The 24,933-nt window shown below is 52.0% G+C and overlaps 4 protein-coding genes across 5 annotated transcripts in view; 1 reads left to right on the top strand and 3 right to left on the bottom strand.

Annotated features, from left to right (window-relative positions):
• Nucleotides 1-24,933, top strand: part of PHB2 (prohibitin 2) — a 108,603-nt gene that overhangs the window by 65,584 nt on the left and 18,086 nt on the right. The window lies entirely within an intron of this gene.
• On the bottom strand, nt 916-11,123 carry ENO2 (enolase 2). Of its 2 annotated transcripts, XM_065843165.2 has the most exons (12): nt 10,933-11,123; nt 7,366-7,457; nt 6,331-6,426; nt 5,993-6,051; nt 4,853-4,922; nt 4,548-4,681; nt 3,699-3,921; nt 3,044-3,241; nt 2,715-2,916; nt 2,402-2,510; nt 2,206-2,264; nt 916-1,864 (listed from the first exon to the last, which is right to left on the bottom strand). In XM_065843165.2, exons 2-12 carry the CDS (start codon nt 7,448-7,450, stop codon nt 1,795-1,797), a joined length of 1,305 nt encoding a protein of 434 aa, XP_065699237.1. In that variant the 5' UTR covers nt 7,451-7,457; nt 10,933-11,123; the 3' UTR covers nt 916-1,794. The 2 variants fall into 2 exon arrangements, with proteins under 2 accessions (XP_065699237.1, XP_071670713.1); XM_071814612.1 differs by lacking the exon at nt 5,993-6,051.
• On the bottom strand, nt 11,345-17,235 carry LRRC23 (leucine rich repeat containing 23). The gene is made up of 7 exons (XM_065854228.2): nt 16,747-17,235; nt 16,553-16,671; nt 15,427-15,680; nt 15,200-15,330; nt 12,805-12,941; nt 11,995-12,217; nt 11,345-11,715 (listed from the first exon to the last, which is right to left on the bottom strand). The coding sequence occupies exons 1-7, from the start codon at nt 16,870-16,872 to the stop codon at nt 11,704-11,706; spliced, it is 1,002 nt and encodes a 333-aa protein (XP_065710300.1). The 5' UTR covers nt 16,873-17,235; the 3' UTR covers nt 11,345-11,703.
• On the bottom strand, nt 21,813-24,755 carry TPI1 (triosephosphate isomerase 1). Its single transcript, XM_065829225.2, has 7 exons — nt 24,553-24,755; nt 23,615-23,738; nt 23,450-23,534; nt 23,189-23,321; nt 22,882-22,967; nt 22,638-22,725; nt 21,813-22,385 (listed from the first exon to the last, which is right to left on the bottom strand). The coding sequence occupies exons 1-7, from the start codon at nt 24,662-24,664 to the stop codon at nt 22,267-22,269; spliced, it is 747 nt and encodes a 248-aa protein (XP_065685297.1). The 5' UTR covers nt 24,665-24,755; the 3' UTR covers nt 21,813-22,266.

The following is a 24,933-nucleotide window of genomic DNA, read 5'->3' as shown; positions in this document are numbered from 1 at the left end:
AGGACTAGCAAAGTGATTGTGCCACTGTATTCGACACTGGTGAGGCCCCACCTTGAACACTGTGTTCAGTTTTGGGACCCTCATCATAAGAAAGACATTGAGGTGCTGGAGAGAGTTCAGAGAAGGGCAATGAAACTGGTGAGGGATTTGAAGCACAAGTCTGATGAGGAACAGCTGAGGGAACTGGGGCTGTTTAGTCTGGAGAAAAGGAGGCTGAGGGGAGACCTTATGAATCTCTACAACTACCTGAAAGGAGGTTGTAGCATGGAGGGTGTTGGTCTCTTCTTCCAAGTAGCAGGTGATAGAATGCAAGAGGAGATGGCCTCAAGTTGTACCAGGAGAGGTTTAGATTGGATATTAGGAAAAAATTATTCACGGGAAGGATTGTCAGACATTGAAACAGGCTACCCAGGGAAGTGATGGAGTCACCATCCCTGGACATGTTTAAAAGGCATATAGACAAAGTTCTTAAGGACATGGTTCAGTGCCAGAGTTAGATTATGGTTGGACTTGATGATCCTGAGGGTCTCTTCCAGCCGAAATTATTCTATGATGTCAAATGGGCAGGTGGCCTGTAGCCAGTTCTGAGGTCTTTACATCAGTGGAGGGCATGATTGAAATCCCTGTACAGCAGATATTCATGTTACATGGTTTGGTGGAGATGGCAGGAGCAATTCCCACCCTTCCACCTGCCTTCCCCTTAGCATTTTCCAGCTGGGTGGCCAACAAAGCAGTCTGGCTGTGGGACAAGGCTGTGGAAGGAGGTGGGTGTTACTTGGGCCTTTCCTTCTCTTGCCGGTCTCCTCTGCTTGTTTTGGTTACCTTTATGCATGAGCATCTCTGCTGTGATGGCAAAATGTGCACACTTCCCAAACACTGGCATGTAGAGAGAAACATCAGGCCAAGCCAGGCAACTCAGGTGTGAAATACATTTTAATTGAGTTTAAGGATCTGTAGTTTGTTTGTTGCTCAGCTGAGCATGGGATGTCCAGAAGGTGAAGGAGACATTATGGGTGGAGGAGAGGGTGAAGGAGTGCACGAGGGAAGAAAACAAAGAGAGAAAGGTCACAAGAAGCAAAGGAGAATGTGTATTTGTTTACGGATGTGATTTAATATATCGCCCCACAGTACTATGTGCTGACCCAAAGACTTGACAGCATACACACACACACACCCAGTGAGGAAAACAGCAGTGCACTTCAATGCAAAGCTGCTGGCAAGCACAGCCCAACACAGCACAGCACAGCACTCGGGGTGGAGAGAAGGGACGCTCGGGTCCCACCAGCGCTCAGTGTAAACACATGCCTGGGGCACGAGGACGCCGTAGGCCAGTACACATACACCTACACACATGCACAAGGAGAGCGAGCCACTGGTGACATCCAAACACAGCTACATGTGCGACACTTGTCCAAACACACCAGCTGATACACGTATGTTCACCGCACATGCTTTGGCATACAAGGGAAACACACCAGGCAGCGTGCTCCCTTGGTCTAACACATGAACAGAGTGGCTCAGACGTGGCCCTGCACAAAAACCAAAAGACACACAATGCCTAGATCCAGAAATGCATATGAACTCAAAGCAAGGGACAGGATGTAGGCCTCTCTCTCATCCTTCACCTGGCTACACCTTGTCAGAGACACCTGAACTCAAGGAGGTTTGAGGTGAAAGGGAACCAGGTGGCAGAGGGGGGAGAAAGAGCAAAAAAGGAAGCAGTGGAGGGAAGAGGGCTTCAGAGTCTGTGAGGTGGGAAAGAGCAGCAGGGTGGATGTGCCCTGGGGACAGTGTTCAAAGAACACTTGGGTTGCGGAAGTTGTGTCCAGCAAAGCGTGCTTCATCACCAAGCTCTTCCTCAATCCTGCAGGAGAGAGAGAGAGACAGCAAATGTCAGGCCCTTGCCATGAGAAAGCATCAGAGGCAGCAGGGCACTGGAGAGGCAGTGCATTGGCCAGGAACCTGACACAGACCAGAGGAGCTCTGCTCCTGCCAGCTGCCCTGCCTGTGGGGCTGCATCTTCACACCAAGGAAGAGGGAAGGATTCTGCTCCAGAGATCTCCCTGGGATCCTACTCTCATCTCTGTACTTTGCATTTATGTTTCCCCCACAAGGCTCATCCACCTTTGGGCTTTCAGCTTTTCCCATCCCGATTAGTCACTCCCCTGTTCTCTCTTCAGCATTCTCATCCCTGGAGACCCTTACCTCATGAGCTGGTTGTATTTAGCCAGGCGTTCAGACCTGCAGGGAGCACCCGTCTTTATCTGTAAAGCATTCCCCAAAACAAACAGTATAAGACACTGTTATGACTTGCACCAGTTTCCCATGGTGGGACAGGGGATTCAGTCTTCACACCCCTTTGCTTTCCTCCAGGCCTGTGCATGGCCTGGGTCTCACCTACCTGCCCAGTGCACAGTCCTACAACCAGATCAGCAATGAACGTGTCTTCAGTCTCCCCAGATCGGTGGCTCACCATCACACCCCAGCCATTCTCTTGGGCCAACTTGCAGCTGCAAGGAGCAAGAAATGCCATCAGTAGCTCCCCCTCCTATAACCACCACCTCAACAGGGGAAGATCCAGGCACCCTCTCCTCCCACCCTCAGCATCCTACACTCCAATAGGGACAAAAGTCTGTTCATCCAATGGATAGTGTAGCACTGCAGTGTAGTGCTGCAGTTCATCACCAACCCTTCTGCAAGACAACTCAACTCACGCTTGGATGGCCTCCGTGACGGATCCAATCTGGTTGACTTTGAGCAGGAGGCAGTTGCAGGCCTTCTCTTCGACAGCTCGCTCGATGCGTTTGGGGTTTGTCACTGTCAGGTCATCTCCCACTATCTGAATCCCCACATTGGCCGTAAACTTGGACCAGGCCTCCCAGTCATCTTGGTCAAAGGGATCCTCGATGGACACCACTGAAGGGACCATAGAAAAGACATGAGTCAAATCTGCCTCCCTCTCCACCCCAAAAGCACAGAAGGGATGTGCTTGTTAAGTGTGTAACACCAGTACTGATTCCCTACTGCAAGCACAAAAGCTCACCTGGATAATCACGTACAAAGCTTTGGTAGAGGTCGCCCAACTCATCTGCAGAAATGTAGCGGCTTGGGTCATCTGGGGACTTGAAGTCCAGGTCATATTTGCCATCACGGTGGAACTCGGAGGCTGCCACATCCATACCAATGACAATCTTGTCTGTGTAGCCTGCCTTGTCGATAGCTTCCTTGAGGAGCTCCAGAGCTGGGAGGAAGAAAGTTGCAGACAGAAGAGTCAGCTTTGGCACAGAACTCCGACTTTCAGTGGGAACCTCCCCCAGGAAGGTCCTGAGAGCCACTGGGAGTCTGATGGTGTGATTGGAGAGGTAGAAGGGAACCCAGAGCACAACAGAAGCATCCCAAGGAGCTGTGAAGGCTATATCCAAAGGACAAGGAGAAATTTGAATACAATTCACACATCAGTGACAAGTTGGGGGAAGGCCTTGGAAAAGTCCGCACACACATGAGAGGTTTGTATGGAGAGGCTGTGAACAGATCAAGGTCACCCCAAGGAGGAAGGACTTAGAAACCATCCCCTAACACAGGAGGTCAATGACACTGAGGCATGATATTTTGAATTTTGAATTTGAATGAGCTGAGTGTAGAAGGGCCCCAGTCACAGCAGTGCAGGCAGGGGTACCCCATCTCTTCAGGGCTCTCACCTTCACTATTTTCCAGGATGTTGGGGGCAAAGCCTCCCTCATCACCCACATTGGTAGCATCTTTGCCATACTTCTCCTTGATGACACTCTTGAGGTTGTGATAAACTTCAGCCCCAATGCGCATGGCATCACGGAAGCTTTCAGCTCCCACAGGCAGGATCATGAACTCCTGCATGGCCAATTTGTTGCCTGCGTGGGAACCTCCATTGATCACGTTGAAAGCCTGGAAGAGTCCATAAGAGAATCTGAGCTGAAGGAACCAGTCTTGGCACCACCTAGAGAAGGCTCCCAGATGAGTCACCATGCCCATTCATACCACATCCCACAGGGTAATGAGTCAGACCAAAGGCACCTACAGCCTGGTGTCTCCCTTCCAACTGTGGCTCTAAGCAAATAGCTGGAGAGGACTTTCCCGCCTCTTTCCCTCTGAGAGGTCTCCTGAGCTGTATGTGTTTATCTGTGCTGTGTTTATCAGCAATGCTATGTCAATCTCCTAGGACCTTTCTCCTTTACCCCAAGAAAATCTGAGCATCCACAACACACTTTGTGAAGGAATTTCACAGGGCAACTACCCCGGTGTGAAGACCCACACATTCCCCTGTTTTGAACTGTGCCCCAGAAGGTTCACATGGTGCCCTCTGGTCAAATCCCCCACCACAACCTCTGCTGTATCCTCCTTAGGCTCTTCTCTTCCATATTGAAACCTGACAAATCTCAGGCCTTGGTTTGCTTCCTTGACCAGTGCAGTGCACTCAGTCCTCCATCCCTTCCTTCTCTACCTCCTAGCACACCCTTTGAAGTTTATTTTGGAGTTTCTGAAGGTGGATGTCAAGGACGGGGGAGTCTTACTGGCACAGGAAGGATAAGATCAGAGTTCCCAGCTAGGTCAGCAATGTGCCGATACAGGGGGACATCCTTCTCTGCAGCTCCTGCCTTGCACACGGCCAGTGAAACTCCCAGGATAGCGTTGGCACCAAACTTGGCTGTGGGCAAAACCAAGGAGGAGTTAGCCTTTGTGGGCAGCAACCTTCTGCCCACTGGGTGCCCTCTCCAGCCCAGCCTTGGGCTCACCACAGCTGACAGTGCCCCCCACTCCAGCCCTGCAGCCTCCCATGCTCTTTACTTCCCAGGCCAAAAAAAGAGGAAGGAATTACATTTGTTCTCTGTGCCATCCATCTCAAGCATCAGGTTGTCTATCTTCTCTTGATCCACAACAGAGAAGCCCTGCGAGAAAGAAAGAGTTCCTGAGAAGGGGAAGCTGAGAAGAGCTGTTGGCTCTGGTGTTCAAGAAAGGAGGCGTTGATGGAGCAGCTGGGGGTACAGGGGCCTTTTTAGCTTGTGGTGGAACAAAAGAAAAAAACAAAAACAAAAAAAACAAAACAAAACAAAACACACAAAGCTCTGGAAATTAGTGCTTCAGTATGTAGTCAAGTTAAGTAACCATAACGATGTGGCTGCAGTGCAGTGTAGGTGTACTCAGGCTGGAGAGGGGATCAGCAGCAGCCCAGGCAAGGCCACACATTGCTGGGGACACAGGACTCTCTTGGGGATTTACTCAGCCTTTTGGCAGCTTCCAGGGAGTTTTGTGGTGCAGTGGCCACACAGAAGCTAAGCAGAACAACAATACATGCTCAACCCCAAACAAGCAAATGTCGACTGGATTGAGCCATCTCTGGGAGTGAGGTGGAGAGCAGGATTAGACCAAACACAGGCAGCCCTCCACCAGGCCAGGTATATTTTTCAGCAGTGGAGAGAGCTGGGTTCTCAGCCCCCCCAGGCTACACAGGGTGTAAGATGTGGCTTCAGCTCAGCTCTCCTCAGAGCAAGATCCAGGTCTTCAGGTGTAAACAGATTGCAGCTGTGACACCGCTGCTCTGCAAAAGGCTGTCCTGGGAGTGGCTGCTGAACCTTGCAGGGATACAGTCATTGATCATCACACCATAAATGCTGGGTGAGACAAGCAGGTCTGAGGCCACAGACATTTGGATGACGTTCAGTGCTAGTGGAGGAGTACATCTGAAAGAGGGAGAGCACTCTACAGGCAGCATTGAGGGGACTAGTTAGGTGGTACAGATGCGGCACTGGACCAGGTAGTGTTAAATCCTTTCCGCCCAGAAAAAAGATCACTGCGGACACATACAGGCATGGAGGGCAGGAGGGGTGTGCCCAGGTTCACAGAGAGCATCACTATGTCTGTTAACCCAGTGAGATGAAGAGAGGCAGAAACAGAGATTGGGGGACAGAAATGGACCAGAGTAAGCATTGGACAAGGGAGAACAAAGAGAAATCCTTACAGAGCCCACGAGAGCTGGGGCGACAGTGCTGTTGATATGATCCACGGCCTGCAGGACCCCTAAAGAAGTGAAGAGACAGAGAAAGAGAGAGAGAGAGAGAGGGTGAGGCAAAGAGGAGAGTGGAAAAAGGGAGGGAGAGGACTGATAGACAGAGAGAGGGAGACAGTGAGGGAAGATCAAGGCCTGATCTTTCACTATATGCTAGGTCTGTGCCTCTGTGGTCTCCCTGAGGGCAGTAAGACACATTCATGTCATGCCAGTGGATGAGCGGTACCCTCTGGCGGAGCCCCATGCTCAGGCAATGCCAGGGACGGGGTGCGGAGCAGGCATTTCCCCACCTTTTCCAAGGAAACGTGACTTGTCGTTGTCTCGCAGCTCCAGTGCTTCATAGATACCAGTGGATGCACCGCTGGGAACTGCTGCTCGAAACATGCCTGGGAAACAGCAAAACACCAGTGTGAGACAAAGCAGAGTGCAAAAAGGAGGGAAAGCCTTTGTGCACCTGCTTCTGTCCCACTTTTGAGGCAAAGGGTGTAGCAACCATTTGTGCAAATGGATGGTCCTGCTGGATGGCTGCTCTTGGCTGGTCTTCTCAGAGATGGAGCAGATGGCAGAAATAAACACACCCGGGGCTTCCACATTGGGACACCTGGATCTCAGGCACCCAGAGGTCCACACTGTTCCCAGAACTATGGATTATGGGTGGAAGTCTGGCTTCTCACCCCTCTTCCTGGTTCCAGAGGCAGCCTGACCAACACACAACCAGTGGCTTTCCCCTCCTCAGACTGGGACAGCATTTCTGCCTCAGTGAAGAAAGAAGAGACTGGTCAGATGCCTATTCTGGCCCCTCACTGCTCCTCACCCTTCAGCCCACCTAGCTTCGGGCCCAGCACAGATGCACCTCTTCCATTTGAGACACGTGTGTGTACATGCCTGCATAGAGATCTTGGGGACAAGCCTTCCCCTGCCTCATGAGCATGGCCATGGATGTGTTTCCAAACTTGTATTGTGTCCCAGGAGTAAAATCATGGCTGCAGGAGGGTATCACAGGCACGGGACAAGAAGATAAATATATTTGTGTTAGCTACATTTTCCATCCTTGCCACTAGCAGGCACACTGCTCAAGTCAGATACACAGCAGCCAGCTACCTTACTGCGATTTGCTTGGCACGTCTGCTGAGTTGCTGGGCACACGCACAAGCAGAACCACAAGGAGAATTTTGGTCTCTGCCCCTTCCCCTGGCTTGCTATCTGCCAGGGTTTCACTGGAGAAGACTCTCTGTACTCTCGGCAATGCGTGCCAGGCTGCCATGCAGTGCCAGCTTAGCAAGGGTGGGCAGGGACCCCCCCATCTCTTGTCCTCACCTACATACCTTTGTGTGTGTACAAGTCCACCTCAACGGTGGGGTTCCCACGAGAGTCCAGGATCTCACGGGCATGGATCCTCTCGACTGCCATGGTGAATCTGGGGAGAGGAAAGGAGAAGGCAGGACCAGCACATGCTCGTTTCTGAGAGACCTCAGGATGTGGTGCTCACCTATCTAATGTTGAGACAAGGCACTGACAAAAGGGAGCTCAAGGAAGAGCAACCTTAGGAGCTGGAGCTAAAACTACTGTCTCAAAGAAATTTAGCTATTAAGACACAGATTGTGGGAATCTACTCACATTTTGTGCAAGAGCTGGTTATCTATTTGAATTTATTCCATGCCTTTGCTGCAGATAACAAACTCGGAGCTCCCTCCTCCCCTGTGCCATGGCTGAGTGCTGCCCCTTCTCATGGCTCCTGATATGAGTCCAGGTGGCAGAGACATGGAGCTTGCCCCAGCACCCACCGGCAGTGGAGAGGGAAGGATCAGCTGGCACAGCCAGGAGGTGCCCCTGGCCCCAGCGCCAAGGACCAGCTGCCAGCTCCTAGCGTCTCCCTTCCCCTTGCTGAGGGAGAGGCTTGTCGGTCCCTGCTGGGGCCAGGCAGCCAGTGGCCACTGTGTCCATGCGTGGTGGACAGGGTGCCAGCCGAGCGAGCGGTGTCTGCCTGGGGCAGAGCTGGGCAGGGTTGGGGGGGCGACCGGCCCATGGGGACCCTGAGCCCCTCTCTGCCTGCAGCATGGGGAGCTGCCCTAGCCTGGCTCCCACAGAACCCCAGCTGCATCCCCCCAGCCTTCCCATCACCCCTGTGAGCCACTAGGTCAGGCTGTGCTGAGACGGTGGGAGCATAGAGGAGGCCAGCAGCCTCAGGAGCCATCTTGCTGAAGGCTGTGGTGCCTCAAAGGTGGAAGAAAGGGCTCTGGAGGGCAGGGGGACTCAGCCTTGCCTGAACACTGGGGCTGGGCCCACCTCCCGACCCTTTGCTCTGCTCCTGACATGGGGAAGTGAATGAGAGCAGGAGGCGTCTCTTGAATGAGGAGAGTGAAGAAACCTCGCGTTTTGGGTATGTCTAGTTAAAAACAGGGTTGGGGGTGAGGACAGCCCTTTGAAAGAGCTTGTTTTGCTGAAGTTTGCTCTCTTAGGGTGTCCAAATTAACTCAGCCACTTTATCCCCACCTTTTTATTCCCCTAGCTGCAGGGCTGTGTGATGCCAGGGAGTCACCTCCCCCCCGAAGAGTGAGTAGCAGCAACAAGGGCCATGTCACCCCACACCCCTACTCCTGCCAGGTTTTCCTCCTGCAGCTCCCACAGATGATTCACTAAACCCTGAGCAGGGCTGGACCCCGATAAAACTTGGTGCAGAGGCCAGGCCCAGGGTGACCACAAGGGCCCAGGCAGAATGATGCCATAGTATCATAGAATGTCCTGAGTTGGAAGGGACCCACATGGATCATCAAGTGCAGCTCCTGTCCCTGCACAGGACAACCCCACAGTTCACACCATGTGTCTGAGGGCATTGTCCAGTCTCTTCTTGAACACTGTCGGGCTTGGGGCCGTGACACCTCCCTGGGGAGCCTGTTCCAGTGCTCCACCACCCTCCAGGGTAAGAACCTTTTCCTCATGTCCAACCTAACCTCTCCTTGCACATCTTCCTGCTGTTCCCTCTGGTTCTGCCACTGGTCACCAGAGAGAAGAGATCAGTGTCTGCTCCTTCTCCTCCCGTTGTGAGGAAGCTGTAGCCCCATGAGGTCTCCCCTCAGCCTCCTCCAGGCTTAACAAACCAAGTGACTTTAGCTGCTACTCATACGGCTTCAGCTCCAAACCCTTCACCAGCTTTGTGTGTGAACCATGTGAACCATGGTGTGTGTGAGCATCTGGAAGGGGTACAGCCAGCACAGGTGCTCAGCACGCGGTGGGCAGGTGTGCATTGGGGGTGCTGCAAACATTACAGCACTGAGAGGAGCTGAGAAGCAGGCTGGGAGAAGAGCAGAGTTAAGTCTCAACCCCATTGCCTGGGTTGGGTGGAAATCACACGAGTGTGAGGAAATCATGCTGCTCTGAATTTCTAGCAAGAGCTTCCCATACTGGGGAATTTCAGTTAGTGACATGAGGGCTCTCTGGAGCCTGTGCAGGTCCCTCCATCCTGTCCATCTGGGTTGGGATCCCCCATCAGCTGCTTTGGCAGCACTCCTCACACCATCTGGCACACGCCACGGGAACTTCCTCCAGAGCCATGCCGGCATAGCTGCGAGCTTCCTTTGCAGCAGTGCCTTGGCGATGCCCCACTAGCCTCCACAGAGGAGAGAGGAACAGGACTCCCTTAAAGTGATCTTTGACAGCAAGACCTGTGCCAGATGCAATGCCTCTCTGCTTACGTGGTCGTGTTACCTGTGGTCACGTTCTTCTGCCCTCCCTGTTGGGGCCAGCTCTGAGGAAGCCAAATTAGAAGCCCAAACCCAGCCTTGCCTGCCCTGTGCCATTGCTCACTTAATCTCTTCTCCCTACACCTTTCTGCACTTCTGTTGCTCCCTCTGGTCCCCCTGCATTTGCTATCCTTTGAACAGTACAAAGAACCACCCTGAAATCCCTGGCATCATCTGCACTGTCCTGAAAGGAGGTCAGAGACGGATAAGCTGGGATAAGAGATTGGGACAGAGCCATAGCCGCGAGCCCACAGATCAGAGTGAAGAGAAGAGAGAAGCCGAGCTGGAGGCTGGGCAGGGCACCCCAGGAGATGGGCAGTGCTGCAGTGCCTTCCTGTGGGCACCGCTCTGTGGCACTGCATGTCGCCAGGGCACCATCTTGGTGGAGTTGGTGCTGCAGAAATTCCCCCTCCCTGCTCCACAGGCCAGCATGGCGAAGACCTTTCCCCCAAGCCACCACCACCAGCCCCGTGTGCTGCTGCGATTCCTCCGGGCTGGGCACTGCTCCCAGGAAGCCCGCACTGCTGCAGTGTCGTGGCTGATGCAGCTATTGCTCGCTTGACTGTCACCTCCTCTCCCTGCTGCCCCCCCGCCGTGTGGTGTGGGGCTGTGCAGATAAGCAAACATCACCCTCCCCCTCCGCTCCCTGGGACACGGCTGAGCGCTTGTGTTGATGTCAACACTTCGGGAGGCTCGGGGGAGGGGGGCTGGTCTGCTCTGAGGCTGGGTCCTTTCCCCAGCAGTGCCCAAACTGAGCCTTGCCTCCTCCCCACTGCCACCCTCCTCCCGCAGGTAAAGCTCCATCCCGCAGCACCTCCTGGCAATGCCCTTGGGAGCAGCACCACCTATCTTTGTAGGTTGCCCACCTCCTGTAGTTCCCTAGGTTCACATCTGAAATTATGCTTGCCGGGGGGGTAGGGAAGGAGGGAGTACCTGAAATTAAAATATGAAAGAAAAGTAAGAAGGGTGGGGGTGAAGAGAAGGAGGTGGGAGGAGCAGAAGGAGGAAGTGAGGGGAGTTTAGTCGTTAATGCCGCTCACCGTGGACCTTCTCCGCAGGGACCCCAAAGTGCGTGTGAGGTTTGGAGGGCACAGGCTGGGGAGCAGAAACACGCATGCAGTGAGGAGGTGCTGGCCGTGGGGAGACACTTACCTTCCTAGGGCAGGGGTGAACGTGAGATTGAGAAAGTGCTGGTAGAAAGGAGAACGAAGCTGAGGAGGGATGCAGGACCTCAAGGGGAGATGATGTGTCCTCTAAGCCGACAGCGGCGGCAGCAGGAGGATGGAGACGCCCCTGATAGGGCCGGGACAGCAGCATGTGACCCAGAGCTGCGATGAGTCAGGATTTAGCAAAGCTTTGCAAACAGCACGTAGAGGATGGAGAGAGAAATAGAGAGAGAGAGAGGGAGGGAGATGGAGAGGGAGAGAGAGAGAGAGGGAAATGGAGAGGGAGAGAGAGAGAGACAGAGACAGAGCCAAGCAGGGGACAGACATAGACATAGACAGACGAGGGTGAGAGACAGAGAATAGGAGTGGGTGTGCAGGATAAACAATTCCAGTCACTCTAGGCTCATTAATTATTTTTATTCAAATCAGAAAATCTTGTAGGATTTTTGAGAGCCATAAATCAAACCACAGAACCTGTAACTCTCCCCTTTCCCCTTTTCCCTCTTTGGACTACTGAGAATAGAGCACATGAGTGCAGAGACTGCAGAAACACTGCAGTACCCCATGGCAGCTTACATGATCAGGGTGGGTATCGCTCCTTGTTTTTTCATGGGCAAAAGGAGGTGAAGGTAGCTCTGGTACATACAGATCTCACTTTCCCAGCTGCACGTGTCGGGGAGGACATCTTCAAATCTTGAATGGCTCTGGAAACAGGTGTTAAAGACAGGGGTCACCCTGCCACATTACTCTGAAGAGATCATTCAGTTTCCTGAAGAAGGAAAGAAGAAGATAAATGACTCCATGCTCAACTTCTTTTTCACTTTCACTGCTCACTTCTGCTAGTGGGGTTGGGAATGGCCATGGGGCTGCGATGCTGGCCATCATCATAAGGTTGTGAAGCCCAGCCTCTGTTTTAGGGTCCTCTGCCCTTGGGACTGACCTCCCTCAGCCTTCTTTTCATGTAATATAGTGGAGGAGAGGCTTGATTAGCATATTTGATCCTCTCTGCCTTCACTTGCTTGTCCTCCCTGCGCCATGCTGTTCTCACCTTTTCTTCTTCCTGCCTTTGCTGACGGATTTCGTTCGCATCTGCCCGCTCATCTTCCTCAACTAATTCCTTGTCAAGGCGTTGTAGGTGTGGGAGCAGGACCAGGACCTCCAGCCGGTAACTAGACTCATCAGAACATGGATTATCCAACAGCACCAGTGCCTGCAGCATGGGGAGGACCTGAAGTTTTTCCACCTCCTGAGGGTTACTGATCCCATTGTTTCTGAAGAAGAGGAAACAGAAAGCAGGGCAAAGAAATGCATGCAAGTAATGAGATCCCTTTGGAACAGTAAGCTGACAAGACAGACAAAGCAAAACTTGGCAGCATGATAGACTATAGACAAGTCTTTATCACAAGTCTGTACTCTAAGGTCCAGATCCATCTGCAGCTCCCCAGACCAAGGGTCAAAAAGGACATTTCCTCTGGATTTCTCTGTGCTCAAATAGTCCATTGAATCATGTGGTATCTCCATCACTTTGTATGGCAAATGCTGAGAAGAGCCCTTTTGGTTGTGTCCAGGACACAGAGAACACACTTAAGTGATCCAAAGGAGCTAAGTCAAGGAATAAAATGTATGAGATGGGGTTTGAGAGTGACTGGAGAGACAGATCTCTGAGAAGCCCAGGAAAGGCCCTGGCTGTTACACTTCTGGACAGCTGAGTGCTGAACACCAGTTAAGGACGATAAAGATCAACCTATCCCCATCAGATCTTCAACTTCCAAAGAAACCAGAAAATCCTAAAGATCTAAACAGGAGCACAGCCTGGTGAATGGGTCTCTGGTCCCAACACAGAGCAAGGAGGACCCACCTTAGATTGAGGTAGTGCAGACACTTCATACTACTACAGAATCCATCCAGGGTCTCAAGCTTGTTGTCACGCAGGTGCAGAGTTGTCAGCTGTTCCAGCCCCTCAAGGCCTTCAAGTTTCTGAATGGTGTTCTGGGCCTGAGCACCAGGGAGGCAGGGAGATGGAAAAAGGGGACACACAGGAGAGAGAACAGCAGTTATTTCTGGCCTCTAAAGCTCTTTCTACCCTTCAGATTCCCTACCACTTATAACACGGTCCTCTCAGTCACATAGTCCATGTGGTCCAGGGATCTTCCAGTGTCAGCTGGTAATCTTGCAGGCGAAATTTACTACCAAAAGTCTCCTCTTCTACTCCTCTAGAAGCAGCCTGCATGTTCCTGAGAGAGGTTGCGGGGGCGGGGGTTGTTGGTTAGTTTAATTTTAAGCTTTTCCAGGTATAATAGTTGTTATCCATCCATATGGTGCACCTTCTTGCAACAAATCTGTCAGTCTTAGAGTAGGAAGTTTGAAATTCCCCATCACTGAATTTCATTCACTTCACTGTGATATCAATTACAAAATGGGGAAATATGAAGTTCTGAATTTCAGCAACAGTTTCACAGGAGGATTTTGGCTGGAAAAGACCACTAGAGGTATTCTTTCCAATGCTGGGCTCACTGCAGTGCCAGCACCACCTGTAGATCAGGCTGCTCACCGCCTTGTGCAGCCAAGTTTGGAACGTCCCTGGTAACTACAACCTCCCTGCCACATTTTCTAGCTTGGAGCTGCGCAGCGCTTGTGATTGTGGCTCAGGGCTGCAGTCTCTAAGGATGCAGCAATCTGCATGGGAAAGGGGGAGAAAAATGCTGTTGTGCTCCCTCTTCTTGTCGGTACCTAGGCAGTGGTGTGGCCAGTGCCTCAGACCAATAAAAGGGGCACAGGCTGAATCTGGTGGGATAGGAGAAGAGTTTAGGACAGAGACACTCAGGAAAAGGATACTTTGTAGAAAAGGAGGACTCTAATGGAAACTGGACAAGGAAAAGTCTGGACCAGCTGGCTCCAGTAAAGAGAGCAACACAAGGGCAAATAGAGGAAAGCTGGAGATTTAGTGAAGGTCGTGTGAACAGATTTAACAACCAGGAAAGATTATTAAATTGTACTTCAGAGGAAATCAGGAGCTGGTGTGGGAAATAGGGTGGGGATCTCACAGACCTTCACTTTACAGTCTGTAAAGTGAAGAGGAATCTACCCATAGCTCAAGCAATTCCAAAATCCTTATACAGAAAGCAAAGCAGTACTGAAAAAGATTGCCCTCCAAAATTATTTACTGAGCAGGTGAACATGAGAGACAAACTCAAGCCCCATTCTTGAGATACGAAACAATTGTTCTAGTCTTAATAAACATGTCTTGCAACTTGCTTACTTCATATGAGGGGCTCAGAAATTCCAAAATCATGCCAGGAATCTTTTTTAGATACAGGTGAACTGTTTGCTTCTCTCCAATCATTCAGTAAAGTAATTAGTTTTACTTTGAAATTCTGTATTATATTTAGTGACTTCATCCTTTCTTCCAGCACCTCTAGCCCTAAAATCTTAGTTTTCTACCAGAAAATTGCAGGCAATTTCAGCAAGAAATCTCCTCAGTGTTTGCTGCCAGGGAGTCTTGATGAAAAGAAACCATATAGCTTTTTGAAGCCTTTATCATCTTTAATTACTTTTTAAGAGTTTGTGACTCAGCACACCTATCCAGACTTCACAAGCTGTAGCGCTGTGTGATGCATGGGACTAAGCCATACATACTTTCTTTACTTGCATCTCTAGGAGTAAATGTTTCCTGAAGCAATTGTTTATGTTATTGGGAAATTGCTTCTCCTATCTTAGTTTCACTGTGATGTTCAATAGGTTTCTTTTTTTGGTAGCTGAAGGTGTGAATCGTATAATTGTGCCGTTTTTAAACCAGTATGTGTTTAGGTCCATCAGAGAGGGGAAAGAGGCATCACCTCCCTCTTTCACCGAGAGCAAACCTGTTGCTTTCCCCACTGACCTTCGGAGTTCCCAGGACACACAGAATATAGGCTTGCCTGACACCACCAGGAGAGTGTCCCACAGGAGAGGAAGAACCTGGTGCACTGAACACTGCCAACTCCCCCGCTCTCTGCAGAGCAGTTGCTGGTCAGTGGCTACTGCATGTGCACTATCTGGGCAGACAGTGTAGAAGGAGCTACCCCAAATAAGTGATTTTGTCTCTTTAGCTATCTGAAATCTGCCCCTCTCTAGGACTAAGAAGGTTGAGCTGAATGGGCTAGAATAAAAATTATGCTGCTTTGATGGAGACAGCATCTCCTTTCCACCCATGACTGAAGGTGCCAGGCTCTGCAGCAGCTCTGTCCAACTCCCCAAACTGGCTGATCCCTTACCAGGTAGAGGCTCTTGAGTTTGGGAAGATTGAACCCTGCTGTGCTCTCTAGCTTGTTTCCTCGCAGCTCCAGGATTTGCAGGTTGAACAACTGGCCGTGACCCAGGCCCAGCGCTGTCTGGATTTTATTTCCTGAGTGCCAGAGTAGGAAGAAACAACAAGAGAGTTAATCCCACCCAAAGAGAGTGTCCTATGTTCACAAGAATGAAGAGAGGTGGTCTGTATCACCTTTCAGGCTGAGGTTTACTAAGCGGGGGTGAGTAATGCCCTCTATAGCCTTGATGTGGTTGTGAGCAAAGCTGATGACCTGGAGGTAGGGCAGCTCCTGCATGCAGGCACTGGTAAGCAGATTCCCATCCACCTTCAGCCAAAGCAGGTGGGTTAGGCTGTTCAATGGAGACAAATCTTGCAGCTTGTTGTCTGACAAATCCACATACCGCAGATGAATGAAGCATTTGAGGAGGCTGATGTCTGTCAAATCCCTGTGGGAGGGAGGATGTGAATAAAACATCTCTCTTATTTCCCCCTGCTACTGGCTTTCAGTTTGCTCCTCATCACTGCTTGAGGGAGGGCATCCTCCTCTCCCACTTTGCTACTGTCCTAGGGAGCCTTGCTGGAGAAAAGGAGGGAAAAGACAGACAATAGGGACAGGCCAAAGTGTGTGTAAACAAGGACAAATGTTAAGATTGGACCTGCTTTCCTGGCACAGGAAGTACTTCCCAGTGAATTCTAGCTGTCAGGGGAGGGTAAAACCAGAGCGGAAAAGAGGGTTAGTTTGGAGCACGGGTCTGCTAGACAGTAGTGCCAACACCAAGGACTGTGTGAAAGGACTTTCCTAGTGGGAAAAAACTGGTTAAGATACCTCTGAGGCTACTGAAAGACATGGTCTTACTGAGGCCTCTTAATCTAGGGTTATGTGGGTGGACTGATGTGGTTGAGGCTCCAAACTGCCGCTAGACCATTGTGGTACTGTATTTACAAGTGCATACCTTAAAGGTTAGCAGTTAGCAGGAGAGATGCTTAATGGCTATTTCTGAAAGTGATTGTGGGGTGGTCACCATGTTCAGGTCCCCCTAGGAGGCCACAATCCAGAGGGATGGACAATCTAGGGGGGCAACTGATGTTGTCACTGGTGTGTCTGGCTATGGTGAAGGCAGTCCCTAGCTCAGGGCTGAGCATGGACAAGCTATGCTGAGGCACAGACTGGAAGCCAGACAGCCAGAGAACATGGCCTGGAAATGCTCCTGTCCCACATAGTTGGTCACTGGTGGCCTTACAGCACAGTTGCCCCATGGCAACATAGATGCCCAGGAAGGAGGATGCCTTCTCCTGGGGCAGCTGTTGTAACACTCACTTGCTTTTGGCTTCAAATTTCACATAGGCATGGGCCAGGCCATTGCCAGTCTTGGAGAGGAGGGACAGGCCCTCCTTCAGGACCTCTTCTGTTAGGGGACACGGGTCCGGGGTCGGCACCTGGGAGAGAAGGAGAGAGCAGAATGCCAGTGCTGGCCTGACCACAGCCAGAGGGTGCTGAGGCCCCTTCCTCACCTGTTCTTCCTTCTCCTGCTTCGGCAGCGCCTCCGCCTCCTCCTCCTCATCCTCTTCCTGAGGGGTGTACTCCTTCCCCTCTTCCTGAGGGGTGTACTCCTCCTCCTCCAGCTCCTCGTCCTCCATCCTCACAGGCCCCGCTGCGGGAGATCCCTCAGGCCCGCCGGCGGCCGCTACCCGGGCCCGCGGCGCCCCGCTGCCATGGAAACCCAGGGCAGGCGGGGCCCGGCGCTGCTGCCATAGCAACCGTGCTGAGCGACAGCGGTGGGGCGGGGTGGGGACTTGCGGCTTCTCGGCCCTGCTCGGCGCTGCAGGCACCTTCTGCCTCAGGCCTCGTCTTCTGTGCTTTCCCAAAGACACCCCATTTCTCGCCGGGGTTATCCTTGCCCTCCTCGCCTATGGACCTTCCTGCTGCCTCAAGTGGGGCAAATGTGAAACCCCAGGTCTCGTCAGCTCCGGGTAAACCCCCCCCCACAATGAGACTTCTTGTATTCCACGTGCACTGTTGCGCTTAGAGCATCCCGCAGCTAGCGCTCGATTTCCTGCAGCAATGTGGGCGCTGCTGATTTGCTGTTCACCGGCCATCCAAGCTCCCTGCGGTTTCTTTTTTCATCATCCTGCTGGCAATACTCCTCCCATCTGACTGCTCGTGCTATCTTGCTGCTCTGACTGCCATGGCGTGTCATTTGTCATAAATTCCACATGGAAATCTCAAAGCATATCTCTCCTTCGTCAGAAGGACTGTGTGATTTACTCTACCCTCCCAAGCGCTCCCAGCCCTTCTTAGCTGAGTAACATCTGCAATTATTAGGACCATATCCAGAGAACTAAAGAATAATTTTGGTGGGAAGGGACCACTGGAGGTCATCCTGTCCACCCCTCAGGCTCAAAACAGACCCAGCTTTGAAGTGCTGGGCTGCTCACGGTGGTGGTCACCCAGGTGGTGAGTAGCTCTGAGGAAAGACATTCCACTGGTAAATATTTAATTAACATGTCGAGCCGAATTAGGCTGGGTCTTGGTGTGAAACCTCCCATGATATGATCTCCCGGATGCCAGGAAGCAGCTTTTGGTGTACGGTGTTCTGTCCTGACTCACTGCAGATTACGCTGCTTCAGCCCTCTCCTCCAGCTTGGGGAGCAAGGGTGGCTGAGGCTGACAGTGCCCAGCAGCTGCCACCCGTGCCTGCCCAGCTTTCGCACCTGTGGGTGGGTGGGTGGCTCTGCCCCCATCCGCTGCCAAGCAGAGACAAGTGTTTACCAGCCAGGAGTGCTGCTTGGAGCTGATGGCCAACAGTGTTTTGTGGTTAGTGCCAAAGTCCAAGGCCCTGCTTCCTTCCCCTCCAGTGCACTTTGCTCCTTTGCAGCCCCCATGCAATGTCAGTGTTAGATAAACCGATCCAAGCTGAGTTGGACACACAACCGTCAGACATTAGTCTCTTGTTCTCAGAGCATGTGTGCCAGCTGTCACCCACTTCTGCAAAGCACTCCTCTGTGCTCAGGGCTACACAGCAATATGCTGTCATGTCAACTGCCTTGACTCCCCCAGTGCTGGTCTCTTCTCATGTGCTGGTCTCTTCTCATGTGCTGCACTTGCCCCATCTAACTTCACTCCCTGGTAACTAACCTGGATACTACGTGTTTTTCAACTACATTCCCTGAAACAAACAAACAAACAAAACCAAAAAACCCAAACCAAAACACCTCTATCCAGAAAGCAGTCCAGCTCCTCTTGCTGCTGCTTTCCAAGGCTCTAAGGAGCCCTTCAGTAAATCAATGCTGGATGAAAAGTGACAGCCTGCTTTTCTTCCCATCACTCGTCCCTTTATTTGAAGAATGGACTGGTAGAAGTCATATGTGCCTCTATGCATATGGTTTATGTGGTCTTACAACAGAAACATATATCTCAATTAGCTTGTTTCTAGATGACCAAAGAACTTACAAGAAACAAGAAACAAGAGAAATTATACAAAGAAACACAAATCTTTAAAAGAGAGAAATTTCATTTAAGTTACACATATAAAACCAAGACTCCAAACCTAACTATATTGGTCATTAAGGAGGTTGTGTGACAAAGGCTTGTTTGCACACCCACAAAGGAAAACAAAACAGGGGACAACGGCAGGAGGGGGAGCCCCATCAGCACCCTGCCGGGCTGCTCCCAGGACCATCCCAGGAGCCATCAGCCCACCAAAGGCCTGTCTCCACATGCCCAGAGGAGCACAGGGGCACAAAGGCAGGCAGGAACCCAAATTAAGGACTCAAAGGAAGGGACACTCTGTCTGGGCACCTCCCAGAAGACTCTCAGTCCTGGAGCACTTTTAGGGCTGGTCCTTGCACTCAGGGCTGCCGAACACAGGGGATGAAGGGGAAGTCTGGGGATTGCAGAGGACTCACTAGGGGTTTTTCAAGGACAAACCAAAGGCGGGAAAGGGAGCAATCATGGTGATTTGTGGAGGAAGGAGCATGTGAAAACAAAGGAGGATATGGGAATAAAAGGAGCCAGTCACATGTAAATGGTTTGTGGTGGTTTGTCTGGCCATGCTCTGTGCCTGATCAGAGCAGCCTATCCCCTCCCCTAATGAAACTCACTTTGCCCTGGGTGAGGGACTCTCATTAGTACATGCAGGGATGTGGGGTGTCTGGGTGCCATCAGCTGGAACTCATGCCCACAGGGCAGCACTTGGCGTGGGCACGGGCTAGTGTGTGAGCAGCAGCAAGGGGGAAGCTGGACCAGCTGATAAGAGGGCCTGGGAGGAAGCTGTAAGGTAGGAGACGGCTGCTGGGGGAGTCCTGGCAGCTGCTGAAGAGGCTGAGGGGCCTGGGGCTCCCTGGGCGGGCAGAGCACCACAAGGCAGTTGGCTACTGGGAGGCCAGGGGAACTGGAGAGACTGGGATTGAGGGGCAGATACTGGGCAAACTGACTGGACCCAGTTGCCAGAGGGAGCCACATTGTACATATGAGTATGTATATATATATATATATATAAAAAAATACACACACACATATATATATATACACACATATATGCATGTTCACTAGCACATCTCCATCTTGCTCAACCAGAGGGAGGGGGTGAGATGAGGCTACTGGTATTGTGTTCAGGGAAATGCTCTGTGTGGCAGGCCACATCTATGTATATGTGTGTATGTGCCAGCCCGGCTGCTGGTTGGGGCTGAGTACATGGAGCTGCAGCAGCCTCTCTTGGGCTGTCACATCTGGCACAGTGCATTTTTCCCAACAGCAATCTGTTTAAGATTCCAACCACTACAATTTACAGTATCTGGCAGTATTTCCACTCCAGCGAGCTCTGGTCCTGCCAGAAAGCAGACAAAAGGAAGAAAAACAAGGTCTGGCATTCCTGCTGATGCAGAAATTATTTTCCATGAGTTTATTTCTCATTAAAAAGAACCCTTTCATGCCTCTGCATTCTCCTCAAAGCAGCAAGATCAATGCCCAGCTCCCATCTGTTTTTTCCTATGTAGGTCACTCTCCTGGGCGATTGCCTAGCTCTGTGGGCAGGGCTGGGCAGGAACCGGAACAGTGGAGCCGCAGCATGTGGCTGATTCCTGGGAGCAGTCCTGGCTACCTGCTACCAGCAGCCTCAGGCACAGGCCGTGTCCCTACCAAGTCACTGCTGCTCTGGCCCTGCTGATGCTGGTGCCCTGAGGCACCAAACTACAGTCATGACGCAGCAGCCTCAGAAACACAACTCGTGGTTTCTACAGCCAGAGTGTTTCAGGTTTGTGTGTGTGTTTTATTTTGTTTTTTTCCTTTGAAGCTTTCTCCTCTCCACATCACTCTGCCCACACGGAGAGCCAGTAGCTGTCATTGCTGTGCTTCTGTCCAGCTCTTCCTTCTCAGGCCATGTCACATCCTTGGTCACCGTTCAATGTACTTGTTTCTATCATGAGGTTCACAGCAGTCGTGCCCCTATGCCCGGGGCCCAACCACCCTGTGCTTCCTAACAGTGATTGCCCCACCATGACCCACAGGTGTGGGACTCACAGTTGGCATCACCACCAGGGCTCCGGCAGGGGAGGGCTCCATACTGCCCAGCCTTGGTCCTCTGCCAAATGCTCCTGCCGAGGAAGGAGGTAAGGCTCTTCTCTCCCCTTCCCTGCCAGCTGGGAGGCTGGAATGCCATTAACAGCACTCGAGCAGGCTGGGAGGACCCACCTCATTAGCAAGTTTCCTATGATTTTCTTCTCTTGGGTCCCTAACCTCCTGGCTTTCACCCCTCAGGCAATGCTGGCTGGGCAATACATTGACAGCTGGAGCGTCAGAGGAGGAACACACCACAACTGCAAAAACTATGGGCCAAAAAGCACAAAGTGGGAGAGAATCTCTCAGCTGTGCGTTTTAACAGACTGAACACGCCTTCATGTGTCTGCTCTATATCAGAGCACTACCCACACGCTCCCACAGACATAGTGCCTCACAGCTAAGCTCCTCCTTCAGAGGCACTTCCTTTTTCATCACCCTTAGTACCACCTACAAATCTCCTAGCTGGTACAGCAGCTGCCAAATAACATGTAGCCTTTATTTCTCACCCATCAGCACACAGCTGGCAGTGAGCACAGCCTCAGCACACAGCCTAAAAACCTTCCCTGCATAAAGAGGGAGCTGCTCTGCTCCACACTTAATGAGCAGCAAAGTCAATTACCAGTCCTCGCAGGCAAAGGGAGGAGGGATGAGCACATTACTGAGCCTGCCTGGAAAGGTCAGTTCACTAGTGGGACAGCCAGATGCTCCAGCAGCTACTGGAACAGAGATGCACATCACTTACCATGGGCCCAAAGAGGATTTGGAGCAGGAGAGAAGCAAGACCCTTAGGGCATGGTGCAGGTGACACCTATGATAGCAAGATACAGGTTGAACCTGTGCAGTGCCTACTGGGGGAATGGTGGGCCCTCAAAAAAAAAATCAAAAAACAACAAACCAAACAAAAACAACACCACAACATAAAAGCCACACTACCCTCTCTGCAACCAGCTGCCTCCAGAAGCAGTAAATTCTGTAACACCACTTGTCTCCAGCTGCTTCTAAATAAGATCCAGGACACACCTTTGCTTTTTGTTTTCATTTATTGTTCAGTACAGGACACAGGTGAGGTAAGACATCTCACAAGGGTCTAAGCTGACAGGCTCCTTGCTGATGGAGCTGAAGGATGCAAGAGACTGTAGTTCCTTTTTCCTTCCCCCAGCACCAGTGGCCCTCTCTCCCCACAACACTGCAGAGAAAGGGGAGGGCACTGGCCAGGTTGACTGTGGGCTCTTACAGGTCAACAGGCAACTGAGGATTTTGCTAATTCAGAGAGGAGGCTGTCAAGACTCTGCTGAGACAGGCTCCCACTAACAGGACTCCAACACGGTGGTGGGGGTTAGCAGCACAGCTAGAATAATGACTGTGGAGGAGGAAAGCCTCAGGAGGACTCTGTACTGAGACATGTGCAATGAAAGGTCCCTTCTTGCTTCCATTTCTTGCTCTGAACCACAAGGGACTGCTCCTCACAGGCTGTTTCAGTGTTTGGCATTGATAATATCCACAAACTCTGGCTTGAGAGAAGCTCCACCAACAAGGAAGCCATCCACATCATGTTGAGAGGCCAGCTCCTTACAGTTGCTGCCAGTGACTGAACCTAGGGAGTGCACAGTATTTTAAGGTCAGATGTGGCCAGGTCCAGAAAAATGGGGCTTGGTCACAAAGGCAAGATTAGCTACATCTTACTCTGCAGACAGTAAAACTGTCTCCCATTTACTGAAACAAGCTAGTATGTAGTTCTTCATGCTTTGACAACCGCAAGTTTCTTCATCAGCAGAGCATGTTGTACAGCTGTAGCAAGAGAAACCAAGTACTCCCTGCACTGGAAGGTGGATTCAGAATTATTTACCTCCATAGATGATCCTAGTTGACTGAGCAACAGCATCAGACACATGGCTCTTCAGCCACCCCCTCAGCTTCTCATGGACTTCCTGAGCCTGCAAAAGAACAGAAGGAGTCCCACTGAGGGCTGAGCAACACATGTATACAATTTCCTTTCAGATCTTTAGTCTTTAGAGATAATTTACAAGAAGGTCTCTTGAGTGGGAAGGGTCAGTAGGTCATTTAATCAGCCACCACTCCCCCACTCATACCTGTTGGGGAGTTGCAGTTTTACCAGTTCCAATAGCCCAAACTGGCTCATAGGCAAGAACCACTTTACTCCAGTCCTTCACGTTATCTGCGGAGGAGGGAAAAGAAATAGATAAGCACAGTATCCCATGCTAGGAACAGTAGAGATGCAAAGCTTTCTAGAATATGCAGGCCTTTCAGTAACATTATCATTTAAATATTATGAGCAAACATTTGCAGCAACCTTCCAGGAAGGCCAGGATGGCTATTAGTGGTGATTTCTTCCTGAATGTCCAAAGCTGGAAAAAAATGCCTGTTTTCTTCCCTTACCAGCAATGGCCTTGGTCTGTTCAAAAACCACCTTCTCAGTTATACCAGCTTCTCTCTCATCCAGCTTCTCTCCAATGCAGGCAATGACTCCAAGGCCCTCAGCTAGAGCATGAGCCACCTTCTGCCCGATCAACTGGGAATTGAAAAGAAACAAGGCAACCAATAAGTCAGATCTACTCCCGTAGTCATATTTTTACTTCTCCCTACAGCCTTTGCAGACACAGCTGAGCTGGACCATCTGTCCATCCTGGGGTCACTCACCTCATCAGACTCTCCAAAAACATGCCTTCGCTCAGAGTGGCCCAGAATCACCCACGTGGCTCCAATATCTTTGATCATTGCTGGGCTGTGAAGAAAGGAGATGACTCAGACCTCTGGAGGAAATTCATATCCCATAGGCACCCAGGCTTTACTCTGTGAGCTCACCTGATCTCTCCTGTGAAAGCACCCTTCGGTACCTTGTAACAGTTCTGTGCTGCAACTCCGATCTTTGCATCAAGCTTCTGACGGGCAAAGTCAAGGTAGATGGAGGGGGCTCCACAAACAACCTCTGGAAGGCAGAGAAAGTGGTTACCAATGAGACAAGTAAAGGGCAGAAACTGTACCCAGCCACTGACCCCAGATCCCAGCTCCAAGAGATCATCCCTCTCTCCCAGCCCCCACTCCTAGGAAGGCTCAACCTGCCCATCATCGCTGACATTTCAGGGACCCTCTGCAGCAGGAACATCCCTGCTATCCGATAACTCGACAGCAGGGATGAAGCCCTTTCGAGTGGGCAGGCAGGTGATATCAGGCCAACAGACAGGCCCCTAAGCCAGTTCACACGGGTCCCTTGGAAAGGGCCCAGCTGAGAAACAGGGAGAGAATCCCATCCTAGTGCTCGGGTCTGGCTGAACTGGGGGGAGAGGGCAGCATCGGGTTACGCCCGAGGTTGTAACCGGGTACGGCAGCGGGGCAGGGGCATAGTCTCGCCGCCCGCCCCAGCAGTGCAGCCCCAAGCGACCTCGGCTGAAAGACGGAGACCGCGGCCGTGAGACGGGACCAGGAGCACGCGGGGTGGTGGCGGCGAGGCCCAGGGAGAGGCCCAGTGCCGCCTCCACCTCCACCTCCTCCTCCCGGGGCCCCGCCGCCCGGGGGTGCAGCCGGAGGCGCCCCAGGGGGAGCCGCACGTGTCTGCCGAGCCCGCAGCCCCGGATCTGGTTTCGCAGATATATTAAGCCCCACCACTGGGTTATATTTAGACCCCCGCCGCCCTCTGACATTTGCCGCTCCCCCGCCCGGGCCCGGGCGCTCGGCCCCACCAGGCCGCCGCCGGGCCCCGAGCCGCCGAGCGGGACGTGCGCTACGTGCGGCCGCGCCCTCACCGGTGTCGGCGGAGAGCTTGGCGCCGTTCAGCGTGTGGATGAGCTCGCCCAGACTCTTCTTGTCACCGTTCATCTTCCAGTTGCCCCCCACGAAGAACTTCCTGGGCGCCATGGCGAGAGCAGGCAGCAGCCTGTACCGGAGGAGACACGAAGGTCAGCAGCAGCAACGCGGATGCCGGCGCCCGGTTTTATCATCCGCTGGCGCCCAGACCCCGCCCTTTCCCATAACCACGCCCCCTCTGCTGGCCCCGCCCCGCGCCCGCTGCCCAGCTTCGCGCCACCCGGCCGGGACCCGCACCGGCTCCTGGGGGCTCCTGGGTATGCGCCGCCGAGACCACAGGGAGCCCGGGGCGGGGAAGGGGCCTCTGCCCCACCATCAGT

This window comes from Patagioenas fasciata, chromosome 1 (assembly GCF_037038585.1).
Source record: "Patagioenas fasciata isolate bPatFas1 chromosome 1, bPatFas1.hap1, whole genome shotgun sequence".
Lineage (NCBI taxonomy): Eukaryota > Metazoa > Chordata > Aves > Columbiformes > Columbidae > Patagioenas > Patagioenas fasciata.
This window is presented reverse-complemented; position numbering and strand designations above follow the sequence as displayed.

Coding starts and splice junctions, on each gene's coding strand:
- ENO2 (XM_065843165.2), bottom strand. CDS start 7,450: ATGGCAGTCGAGAGGATCCATGCCCGTGAGATCCTGGACTCTCGTGGG. Junction 3,922..4,547: donor ATCTTATCCTTCCTGTGCCA/GTAAGACTCCCC, acceptor GGACTCTTCCAG/GCTTTCAACGTGATCAATGG. Junction 1,865..2,205: donor AAATACAACCAGCTCATGAG/GTAAGGGTCTCC, acceptor TCTCTCCTGCAG/GATTGAGGAAGAGCTTGGTG.
- LRRC23 (XM_065854228.2), bottom strand. CDS start 16,872: ATGGAGGACGAGGAGCTGGAGGAGGAGGAGTACACCCCTCAGGAAGAG. Junction 15,331..15,426: donor AGTAAACCTCAGCCTGAAAG/GTGATACAGACC, acceptor TCTGGCACTCAG/GAAATAAAATCCAGACAGCG. Junction 12,218..12,804: donor CTGCACTACCTCAATCTAAG/GTGGGTCCTCCT, acceptor CCTCTTCTTCAG/AAACAATGGGATCAGTAACC.
- TPI1 (XM_065829225.2), bottom strand. CDS start 24,664: ATGGCGCCCAGGAAGTTCTTCGTGGGGGGCAACTGGAAGATGAACGGT. Junction 23,535..23,614: donor GCTTTCACAGGAGAGATCAG/GTGAGCTCACAG, acceptor CTTTCTTCACAG/CCCAGCAATGATCAAAGATA. Junction 22,968..23,188: donor ACAGACCAAGGCCATTGCTG/GTAAGGGAAGAA, acceptor CCTCCTCCGCAG/ATAACGTGAAGGACTGGAGT.